This window comes from Hemitrygon akajei, chromosome 7 (assembly GCF_048418815.1).
Source record: "Hemitrygon akajei chromosome 7, sHemAka1.3, whole genome shotgun sequence".
NCBI classification, from domain to species: domain Eukaryota; kingdom Metazoa; phylum Chordata; class Chondrichthyes; order Myliobatiformes; family Dasyatidae; genus Hemitrygon; species Hemitrygon akajei.
The window spans coordinates 4,413,754-4,426,045 of NC_133130.1; the positions used below are offsets into that span (position 1 = coordinate 4,413,754).

The 12,292-nt window shown below is 49.1% G+C and overlaps 1 protein-coding gene across 4 annotated transcripts in view; it reads right to left on the reverse strand.

Annotated features, from left to right (window-relative positions):
• tram2 (translocation associated membrane protein 2) overlaps positions 1-12,292 on the reverse strand; it is a 145,620-nt gene that overhangs the window by 25,599 nt on the left and 107,729 nt on the right. For all 4 annotated transcript variants that reach the window (XM_073050328.1, XM_073050326.1, XM_073050325.1 and 1 more), the window contains one exon: positions 716-832. In XM_073050328.1, the coding sequence (XP_072906429.1) occupies positions 716-832 (117 nt within the window). The remainder of the gene's footprint in view (positions 1-715; positions 833-12,292) is intronic.

Genomic DNA, 12,292 nt, shown 5'->3' on the forward strand with positions numbered 1-12,292 from the left:
AGCTGGGAGATGGGGCAGGCGGCTGGGAGAGGGGGACAGGGGGCAGGCGGCTAGGAGAGGGGGACAGGGGGCAGGCGGCTGGGAGAGCGGGAGAGGGGGCAGGCGGCTGGGAGAGCGGGAGAGGGGGCAGACGGCTGGGAGAGCGGGAGAGGGGGCAGACGGCTGGGAGAGTGGGAGAGGAGGCAGACGGCTGGGAGAGCGGGAGAGGAGGCAGACGGCTGGGAGAGGGGGCAGACGGCTGGGAGAGGGGGAGAGGGAGCAGATGGCTGGAAGAGGGGTAGACGGCTGGGTGTGGGGGGATGGATGGAGAGTGGGAGAGGGGGCAGACGGAAGGGAGAGGGGTAGACGGCTGGGTGTGGGGCAGACGGCTGGGTGAGCAGTGTCAAGACAAGGGGCAGGAGATGAGAGGTGGGGGGCAGTTCTGCAGGGATGGAGCCAGGTGACTGAGATGGGGGAGGTGCAGGAGTAATTGTAGGGAGTTTGAGGGGCCCCAGTGGGGATAGGCAGAAACGGGGAGTTGGGGGGGTGAGGGGGAAGGCCACTCAAGGATAAGCTCAGGGAATGGGGGAAGAGGGCATTTCAGGAGGAGAGACTGGGAGGGGAAGAGTGGTGTGGCTGTAGGTGAAGGGGCATCTAGGGGCAGGGCTAGGCTCCAGGGTCAAGGGAGGAAAGTCCCGGGATCTCCAGGGATGAGCGAGGTAGGAGGCTCACTCACGCTGACGATGATGTAGAGGCCCCAGACACTTGAGCCAAGGTGGAGAACTACCAAGTGGCCAGACTCATTCACCTTGCTGTGTTTGACCTTCGAGAGGTGCAGCCTCTTGTTCAGTTTCTGAAACAAAAATATCAAGCTATTAACCCGTCATGGTTCTGAACTTTGCCCCCTGTGCTCTCCTGGCTTACTTCCATCCCCAACTGTCCACCTTCTCCCAGCTCCCCCTTTGTCCCTGAGCCACACATAATCTTAAACCCCTCTCCACCACTCGTGGGACGATCGCTTTTAAATCCCCCTTTTCCCAAGTGTTCCAGTAATCTATCGATTGCAGCCGTGAACTGGACACCAGAACCCCCGGAGATACTGGGTGTGCTCTCTCCTCACCAACCACCCGCCCCTCCCTCCCACGGGCAGATCCCAGGCCTTGGCCACAGAGGCTTGGAGATAGCCAACTCCACGACAGTACAAGCTGCCCCACCTCTGACAACACCTTCAAGAGGTGATGCCTCAAAAAGGCAGCGGTCATTATCGAGTATCTCAGCACAAGAGGACACGTCCTTGTCTCACTGCTGGAGCAGAGGTACAGAAACCTGAAGACACTGTCACAGTGTCTTAACCTCTACAATCACAATTCTGAATGATCCATGAACACTACCTCACTTTTTTTGCATTATTTATGCAGTTTATAGATTTTTATACCTTTGCCCTGAACCACTGCCACTAAATCACAAAGAACAGATCATGTCGGTGGTAATAAGCACAATCACCATCTCCAACTGGACTCCCTCCCAGAATTCATCCTATCAACCTCTCCACAATCGTGCTGAAAGGCTCTCTCCTTTGGAAGCTCATAGAAAATAAAATCATTTTGTTCCTACACTACACCTGCACCTACACAGAAATCTCTACAGATTGCCCCTCACACTCACTCCCCACCCTTTCAATTTCCCAGCCCTTGCTCCAACTGGCAAAGCCAACGCATCCCCATTACCCCTGAGGAAAGGAGGTGAGTCCCTCCTCTGTCTTTCTGGCAAAGCCAACGCATCCCCATTACCCCTGAGGAAAGGAGGTGAGTCCCTCCTCTGTCTTTCTGGCAAAGCCAACGCATCCCCATTACCCCTGAGGAAAGGAGGTGAGTCCCTCCTCTGTCTTTCTGGCAAAGCCAATGCATCCCCATTACCCCTGAGGAAAGGAGGTGAGCCTCTTCTCTGTCTTTCTGGGGAAGATGCATCCATGGAGTTGGTGGGGAAGGATTTCCAGGGTTTAGATCCAGAGATGGAGTATTTTTTTTCTACAGAACGATAGCTTCTTAATTAGTCAGGTTATCAAAGGTTACAGGGATAATGAGGTTGAGAAGGATAATAAATCAGCCATGATGGAATGACAGAGAAGACTCAATGGGCCGTGGCCACATCCTGCTCCTATCTCGGATGTATTTCCAGGTCAGGGTGGTGAGAGTCCAGGAGGGGAAGCAGTCCCTCAGTCACAGTGGAAGTCATCTTTTGGGAGTGCTGTTAGATTAGCCTGGTACAGTTTTTTGACAGTACACACTGCAAACACTGAGTGTCAGTGGTTGAGGGAGGCAGTGTTGTTCGGGAGTAGATGGAAAGCTGATCAAGCGGGCAATCTTCATAAGAGTATTTCTTGCCACGTGGATAGTGTCCCCTCACATTCCTGACTTGTGTCCTGTAGGTGCTGGAAAGGTTTCAGGGTGTCAGGAGCTGAGCCCTGACTCGTGTCCTGGAAACATAGGGAAGGTGTGGGGTATCAGGTGTTGAGACCCTGACTCATGTCCTGTAGATGTTGGAAAAGTTTCTAGTATCAGGAGTTGAGACCCTGACTGGTGTCCTGTAGGTGTTGGAAAGATTTTGGGTATCAGGAGGTGAGACCCTGACTCGTGTCCTGTATCAGAGAGTCTATGCGGCTGGTGCGTCTGAATTTCTGTTCAATGGTCACTCCCAGGACATTGATGGTTGGAACTCCACAACAGCAATGCTACTGATTATCAAGGGTGGATAAGACAGTCGCTCTGTGGTACTCATCACTAACCAATCCGTGCCTGAATGTGGCCCGAATCTTGCTGAATGCAGGTGCGGTGCCGCTTCATTTCCTGAAGTGTTACAAATAGAATTGATGACTGAGCATTCACCAGCAAACATGCCCACTTCTGACCTGACGGAAGGAAGGTCACTGATGAAGGAACTGAAGATGGTTGGGCCCAGGACTCTGCCCTGAGGAACTCCTGCACTGATGTCCTGGGGCTGGAATGGTGGACCTCCAACAACCACAACCATCTTCCTTTTGAAATAGTGGAGGACTAGAGGTCTAGAGCAAATGAGGAGATGAAAGAAATTAGTATTAGTATAAAATTGTTATTGAAGATAGGAGCAGTAAATCCCCAGGACCTGATGACCTGGGTTGTTGGGCTTCGATAGAGTTGGCTGCAGAGGCGATAGCAGTCATCTTCAAGAATTCCATCAATTCTAACAGGATTCCCACAGAGAGACAGTAGCAGACAATGTAACATTATTTAAAGGAGGAATATTAGTTAGCACAGCACCAGTGTGAGGGGATACATTAGAATTCTACTGAGGAAATGTCAGAAGACTCCAAGAATGAGGACTGGGAAGAGACAAAATGGAATCACTGAAGGGGAACAGTGTTTGAGGAACCTGTTGGTGTCAAAAAGCAGAGAGGCAGATGTTGGAAACAATGCTGGAGAAACTCAGCTGGTCAGGTCAAGCAGGGAGATGGATCATCAGTGCTTCAGGCTGAGACTGGAAGGGTGGGGGGGGGGGGGGGCAAAAGCCAGAGCAGAACGGTGGGAGGAGGAACACAAGCGAGTGGGTAATGGGGAAACTGGGAAGGAGAGGAAGGGGACGAAAGGAAATGAAGAAAGAAGCTGGGAGGTGATAGTGGATGTGGTAACAGGAGAGGACAGTGGAGCTTGGGGAAAGGGAAGGTGGAAGGACACCAGGAACTGGAATCAGTTTGTATTGTCATATGTAGTGAGATACAGTGAAAAGCTTGCCTTACAGGCTGTTCATACAGATCATTACACAGTGCATCAAAGAAGAACAGAATAAAGGGAACAGTAACAGAACAAGTACAGGTAGAAAAGAACATTATTAGTAATTCTTTGAAGCAGAATTTAGATTTAATAGAACAATTATAAAGGAAGGAAATAGTGGATCTGCAAGAATCAGCTTGCAACAAGCTGCACGCACAAAATGCTGGTGGAACGCAGCAGGCCAGGCAGCATCTATAGGGAGAAGCGCAGTCAACGTTTTGGGCCGAGACCTTTCGTCAGGACTAACTGAAAGGAAAGATAGTCAGAGATTTTAAAGTAGGAGGGGGAGGGGAAAATGCGAAATGATAGCAGAAGACCAGAGGGGCTGAGGTGAAGCTGAGAGCCAGACAGATGATTGGCAAAAGGGATACAGAACTAGAGAAGGGAAAGGATCATGGGATGGGAGGCCTAGGGAGAAAGAAAGGGGGAGGGGAGCACCAGAGGAAGATGGAGAACAGACAGAGTGATGGGCAGAGAGAGAAAGAAAAAAAGGGGGGGGGGGGAAACCAAATATATCAGGGATGGGGTAAGGGGAGGAGGGGCATTAACAGAAGTTAGAGAAGTCAATGTTCATGTCATCAGGTTGGAGGCTACCCAGCCGGTATATAAGGTGTTGTTCCTCCAACCTGAGTGTGGCTTCATCTTGACAGTAGAGGAGGCCATGGATAGACATATAAGAATGGGAATGGGACACTGTCAAGGTGAAGCCACACTCAGGTTGGAGGAATAACACCTTATATACCAGCTGGGTAGCCTCCAACCTGATGGCATGAACATTGACTTCTCTAACTTCCGTTAATGCCCCTCCTCCCCTTCTTACCCCATCCCTGATATATTTGTTTTCCCCCCCTCCCCCTTTTATTTCTTTCTCACTCTGCCTGTTCTCCATTTCCCTCTGGTGCTCCCCTCCCCCTTTCTTTCTCCCTAGGCTTCTCATCCCATGATCCTTTCCCTTCTCTGGCTCTGTATCCCTTTTGCCAATCACCTGTCTGGCTCTCAGCTTCACCCCACCCCCTCCGGTCTTCTCCTATCATTTCGCATTTTCCCCTCCCCCTCCTACTTTCAAATCTCTTACTATCTTTCCTTTCAGTTAGTCCTGACGAAGGGTCTCGGCCTGAAACGTCAACAGCGCTTCTCCCTATAGATGCTGCCTGGCCTGCTGCGTTCCACCAGCATTTTGTGTGTGTTGCTTGAATTTCCAGCATCTGCAGATTTTTTCGTGTTTGCAATAAGCTGCCATGATGTTGGCAGGTCGTGAAGGTGGTGGGAAGGGGCAGCAGGGCCATATTGATAAGGGAAAACAGAGGGCAGAGGTCACCGGAAGATCAGGAATTCAACCTTGATGCCAGCAAACTGGAATGTGAGGACTTAGTCCTCCAATCTGTGCCTGGCCTCATCAGGGCCACAGACGGTCACTATATCCAGGGTTTCAGACAACCTTTCACTGGAAATTAAACATTTCAGGTTATATCCTATGCAGGTGGGAGTAAACGGGTGATGTACTTGCTCAGGTAGATGCTGCCGAAATACCTAACGGGTTGAATGATAGGATGAATGTTACAGATAACGTGAAAATGGTTTCAAGAAAACAACACATGATACATGGATCACGAAATACGGACAGACATATGGAATGGACAAGAACACAGGATACAGGTGTCCCCCGCTTCTCAAACATTTGCTTTACGACACCTTGCTGTTACAAAAGACCTACATTAGTTACCCGTTTTCGCTAACAGAAGGTGTTTTCACTGTTATGAAAAAAGGCAGTGCGCACCGAGCAGCCAAGCTCCTCCCCTGGAACTGCATTCTAGCCGGCATTGCTTAAACACGCGCCTGTGAGCATCTGTGCTTTATGTCGATTTATTTTGTGCATCCGTTAGCAAGATGAGTTCTAAGGTATTGGAAAAGCCTAAAAGAGCGCTTAAGGGTGTTACACTTAGCGTATAACTAGACATAATTAAGCGTTTCGATCGTGGTGAACAAAGTAAGGAGTTTGGAAGTTGACGAAGCTAATGTTGAAGCAATTTTGGCATCCCATGACCAAGAACTGAGAGATGAAGAGCTAATGAAGAGGAAACCGAACGCAGTAGCGAACGGCCAGAAAATAAAGTCGTCCAGGAACTGAACAGGAAGCAATTGTGTGAGATTTTCGCTGTGATTGACAACGCTGCAACGATTGCAGAAAAGTATGACTTTAATTTTGAAAGGGTACGTAGGTTTAGGGCATATTTGCAGGATGGTTTGAGTGCTTACAAAGAAGTGTATGATAGAAAAATGCATGAGGCTAAGCAGTCAAGCATAATGTCGTTTTTCAAGCCTTCCACATCAGCCACAGCAGACGACGAAACTCGACCTTTGACATTGAGGCAGGCAGACATAGAAGAAGGTGTCCTGCCTGCCCTGATGGAAACAGACAACGATGAGATGACACCCCAGTCTCCTCTACCTCCCACCATCCCAACCTCTGACGACTCAGCCTAACACACCATCTTCAGTGTGTTCAATCTCTTCTCGATTCCGGTAAGTGCAACTACACTGGACGTACATTATTTCTACTTTATATAGGCTGTGTATTTTTATATGTTATTTGGTATGATTTGTCAGCTTCATAGCTTAAAGGTTACTAAAGAGTGTTTCTGCCGAGAGCGCTTGCGTGAGATTTTCGCTATGGACAGTGCTTCAATAATTGCAGAAAAGTATTCCTATTATATATAGGCAGTGTATTTATCAGATCATTCCTGCTTTTACTATATGTTACCGTTATTTTAGGTTTTATTTGTTATTTGTCATGATTTGGTAGGTTTCTTTTGGGTCTGCGAACGCTCACAAACTTTTCCCATATAAATAAATGGTAATTGCTTCTTCACTTTACAACATATATGTCAAACTCAAGGCCCGCGGGCCAAATCCGGCCCGCGGTGGAATTATCTTTGGCCCGCGAGATAATATCTAATTACTATTAAAGCTGGCCCCAGTAATCGAAGCGCCTATGGTGTATGATATGGCTAATGCTGAGTTTATTCAGGTACCAGGTTTTCAGGGTTTTTAGTGTTTATTCGGCAGTCTTGCTCGGCAGTCCTCTTCATAAGAAACGGAATTTGTAAAGTGAAACACTTTGTAGTTATAGCAGAGACTGAGACACATGAGAGCAGGCTGAAAAAACGGAGGCAACGAAAGCTGCGTTCGCACGCGTCCGACTGATCCGGCCCGCATGAAGCTGCATTTTGCTCAATCCGGCCCGTGACCTAAAATGAGTTTGACACCCCTGCTTTACGACATTACGGCTTACGAACCATTTCATAGGAACGCTCTACCTTCGAATAGCAGGGGAAGCCTGTACATGGATCAAGAAATACAGTCACACTGATGGAATGGACAAGAACACGGGATACACAGATCAGGAAACATGACAGTTATATGGAAAGAACAAGAACACGGGATACACGGATCATGAAATATGACAGACTGATGGAATGGACAAGAACATGGCAGATAAAGATATAATACTGAAGTGCGGTGAGGAATTGAGTTCATGGATTTGAGGAAGTGCCTACAACTGCAGAGAGATAGCTTTGGGGATAATACAAAAATTGGTGGCATTGTAGATAGTGAGGAAGATTGTGTGAGATAGCGTGGGATGTAGATTAGCTGGAAAGCTCGGTGTAGCGGTGGAAGATCGAGTTTAAACCCCAGGTAATCGTTTGACGTAATGCACTTTGCAAAGTCAAATTCTGGGAGATATATAAAGTTAATGGCATGCGCTCAGGAGCACTAACACACAGACAGTGTGTCTGTAGCTTCCCGAGGCGGGCCAGACATCCTGCCAGCATAGTGAGGTATGCTTGCCTTCAGAGTCCAGGCATTGAGTCTAAGAGTTGAGTTGTCACAGAACATGGGCTGGATTACAATTGGCATATCGCATACATTTTGGTGACCACACTGCAGGAGAAAATGTACATGCCGGTGATAATAAATCTAATTCTGATTTCAAATGTAGAGATTCACCACAATGTTGCTTGGCATGGATGGGTGTGGCAGGTATTTGACAGGAAACACAGAAAGAGATACAAGCCTATTGAGGGCAAATGGGATCAGTGTTGCCTGGTATCACAGTCAGCATGGTGAAAATAAACCAAGGGGCCTGGCTGATCCAATCGGACAGGTTCAGTGATGGAGAACAATGCTAGAAAATGCGAGATTAAACAGTGTGGCAGAAAGAAAAAAAGTTAATTGTTGGGTAAATGGAGGAAAACTACAAAAAGGTGGGAGATACAGGGATGTGGGGATGATAATATGGAAAACACAGCTAACACAGCTGGTGGGTTGTCAGTCTTCAGCGCCACAGAACATTTAAAAACAAGGTCTGTTTGATGCAACTGCAGCATGCTGGTATGACCGATCCACATCAAAACCAAGGACAAAAGTGCCGTCCTTATCCCAGCATATATAGGAGGTTACTGACCTAACGTGGTGCTTGGGATAGTACAGACAGTGCAACCATCTGGGGGGCTGACATGGGCTGAAGGACCACACAGATCTATTCCTAGTCATCTTTCTCAAGAACAACATCACATCCCACAAGATCTCACGCCATAATGAGCAGTACGTCCAACAATGTCAATACTGTCTAGAGAGAATCACAGTATCCCATACAGACCGGTCTCACTTTCTCTTCCTCGGAGCAGAGCTCGTTGCTTTCCCTTTACCACAGTCAAAACACTTCCCACGGAACACTCACAGTTCCAACTATCTCAGCAAAAGAGGCATTACGGTAGCATGGCGGCTAACGTGACACCATTACAACTCAGAGTTCAATCCCGCCATCCTCTCTACAGAGTTTATCTGCCCACTCCATTAACTGTGTCAGTTCTCTCCAGGTACTCTGGTCTCGCTCACGGACAGGTGAGTAGGTTAACGGGTCATTGCAAATTGTGCCATGTTTGGCGGAGACACACGGTTTGTCGGGGCAGAACTACCTGTCCCGTTATTAGACAGGGAAATCAGTGTAGTGTCACTGGGCAGCAGTGCCTGTCCCGTTATTAGACAGGGAAATCAGTGCAGTGTCACTGGGCAGCAGTGCCTGTCCCGTTATTAGACAGGGAAATCAGTGTAGTGTCACTGGGCAGCAGTGCCTGTCCCATTATTAGACTGGGGTTAAATCAGAGTAGTGTCACTGGGCAGCAGTGCCTGTCCCGTTATTAGACTGGGGTTAAATCAGTGTAGTGTCACTGGGCAGCAGTGCCTGTCCCGTTATTAGACTGGGGTTAAATCAGTGTAGTGTCACTGGGCAGCAGTGCCTGTCCCGTTATTAGACAGGGAAATCAGTGTAGTGTCACTGGGCAGCAGTGCCTGTCCCGTTATTAGACTGGGGTTAAATCAGTGTAGTGTCACGGGCAGCAGTGCCTGTCCCGTTATTAGACTGGGGTTAAATCAGTGTAGTGTCACTGGGCAGCAGTGCCTGTCCCGTTATTAGACAGGGAAATCAGTGTAGTGTCACTGGGCAGCAGTGCCTGTCCCGTTATTAGACTGGGGTTAAATCAGTGTAGTGTCACGGGCAGCAGTGCCTGTCCCGTTATTAGACTGGGGTTAAATCAGTGTAGTGTCACTGGGCAGCAGTGCCTGTCCCGTTATTAGACAGGGAAATCAGTGTAGTGTCACTGGGCAGCAGTGCCTGTCCCGTTATTAGACTGGGGTTAAATCACTGTAGTTTCACTGGGCAGCAGTGCCTGTCCCGTTATTAGACAGGGAAATCAGTGTAGTGTCACTGGGCAGCAGTGCCTGTCCCGTTATTAGACAGGGAAATCAGTGTAGTGTCACTGGGCAGCAGTTCCTGTCCCGTTATTAGACTGGGGTTAAATCAGTGTAGTGTCACTGGGCAGCAGTGCCTGTCCCGTTATTAGACAGGGAAATCAGTGTAGTGTCACTGGGCAGCAGTGCCTGTCCCGTTATTAGACTGGGGTTAAATCAGTGTAGTGTCACTGGGCAGCAGTGCCTGTCCCGTTATTAGACAGGGAAATCAGTGTAGTGTCACTGGGCAGCAGTGCCTGTCCCGTTATTAGACTGGGGTTAAATCACTGTAGTTTCACTGGGCAGCAGTGCCTGTCCCGTTATTAGACTGGGGTTAAATCAGTGTAGTATCACTGGGCAGCAGTGCCTGTCCCGTTATTAGACAGGGAAATCAGTGTAGTGTCACTGGGCAGCAGTTCCTGTCCCGTTATTAGACTGGGGTTAAATCAGTGTAGTGTCACTGGGCAGCAGTGCCTGTCCCGTTATTAGACAGGGGTTAAATCAGTGTGGGGTCACTGGGCAGCAGTGCCTGTCCAGTTATTAGACTGGGGTTAAATCAGTGTAGTGTCACTGGGCAGCAGTGCCTGTCCCGTTATTAGACTGGGGTTAAATCAGTGTAGTGTCACTGGGCAGCAGTGCCTGTCCCGTTATTAGACTGGGGTTAAATCAGTGTAGTGTCACTGGGCAGCAGTGCCTGTCCCGTTATTAGACTGGGGTTAAATCAGTGTGGGGTCACTGGGCAGCAGTGCCTGTCCCGTTATTAGACTGGGGTTAAATCAGTGTAGTTTCACTGGGCAGCAGTGCCTGTCCCGTTATTAGACTGGGGTTAAATCAGTGTAGTGTCACTGGGCAGCAGTGCCTGTCCCGTTATTAGACTGGGGTTAAATCAGTGTAGTTTCACTGGGCAGCAGTGCCTGTCCCGTTATTAGACTGGGGTTAAATCAGTGTGGGGTCACTGGGCAGCAGTGCCTGTCCCGTTATTAGACTGGGGTTAAATCAGTGTAGTTTCACTGGGCAGCAGTGCCTGTCCCGTTATTAGACTGGGGTTAAATCAGTGTGGGGTCACTGGGCAGCAGTGCCTGTCCCGTTATTAGACTGGGGTTAAATCAGTGTGGGGTCACTGGGCAGCAGTGCCTGTCCCGTTATTAGACAGGGAGATCAGTGTAGTGTCACTGGGCAGCAGTGCCTGTCCCGTTATTAGACTGGGGTTAAATCAGTGTAGTGTCACTGTGCAGCAGTGCCTATCCCGTTATTAGACTGGGGTTAAATCAGCGTTGTGTCACTGGGCAGCAGTGCCAGTCCCGTTATTAGACTGGGGTTAAATCAGTGTAGTGTCACTGGGCAGCAGTGCCTGTCCCGTTATTAGACTGGGGTTAAATCAGTGTAGTGTCACTGGGCAGCAGTGCCTGTCCCGTTATTAGACAGGGAAATCAGTGTAGTGTCACTGGGCAGCAGTGCCTGTCCCGTTATTAGACTGGGGTTAAATCAGTGTAGTGTCACTGGGCAGCAGTGCCTGTCCCGTTATTAGACAGGGAAATCAGTGTAGTGTCACTGGGCAGCAGTGCCTGTCCCGTTATTAGACTGGGGTTAAATCAGTGTAGTGTCACTGGGCAGCAGTGCCTGTCCCGTTATTAGACAGGGAAATCAGTGTAGTGTCACTGGGCAGCAGTGCCTGTCCCGTTATTAGACTGGGGTTAAATCAGTGTAGTGTCACTGGGCAGCAGTGCCTGTCCCGTTATTAGACTGGGGTTAAATCAGTGTAGTGTCACTGGGCAGCAGTGCCTGTCCCGTTATTAGACTGGGGGTAAATCAGTGTAGTATCACTGGGCAGCAGTGCCTGTCCCGTTATTAGACTGGGGTTAAATCAGTGTGGGGTCACTGGGCAGCAGTGCCTGTCCCGTTATTAGACTGGGGTTAAATCAGTGTGGGGTCACTGGGCAGCAGTGCCTGTCCCGTTATTAGACTGGGGTTAAATCAGTGTAGTGTCACTGGGCAGCAGTGCCTGTCCCGTTATTAGACAGGGAAATCAGTGTAGTATCACTGGGCAGCAGTACCTGTCCAGTTATTAGACAGGGAAATCAGAGTAGTGTCAGTGGGCAGCAGTGCCTGTCCCGTTATTAGACTGGGGTTAAATCAGCGTTGTGTCACTGGGCAGCAGTGCCTGTCCCGTTATTAGACAGAGAGATCAGTGTAGTGTCAGTGGGCAGCAGTACCTGTCCAGTTATTAGACTGGGGTTAAATCAGTGTAGTGTCACTGGGCAGCAGTGCCTGTCCCGTTATTAGACTGGGGTTAAATCAGTGTGGGGTCACTGGGCAGCAGTGCCTGTCCCGTTATTAGACTGGGGTTAAATCAGTGTAGTGTCACTGGGCAGCAGCGCCTGTCCCGTTATTAGACTGGGGTTAAATCAGTGTAGTGTCACTGGGCAGCAGTGCCTGTCCCGTTATTAGACAGGGAAATCAGTGTAGTGTCACTGGGCAGCAGTGCCTGTCCCGTTATTAGACAGGGAAATCAGTGTAGTGTCAGTGGCAGCAGTTCCTGTCCCGTTATTAGACAGGGAAATCAGTGTAGTGTCACTGGGCAGCAGTGCCTGTCCCGTTATTAGACTGGAGTTAAATCAGTGTAGTGTCAGTGGTCAGTGGGCAGCAGTGCCTGTCCCGTTATTAGACTAGGGTTAAATCAGTGTAGTGTCACTGGGCAGCAGTGCCTGTCCCGTTAT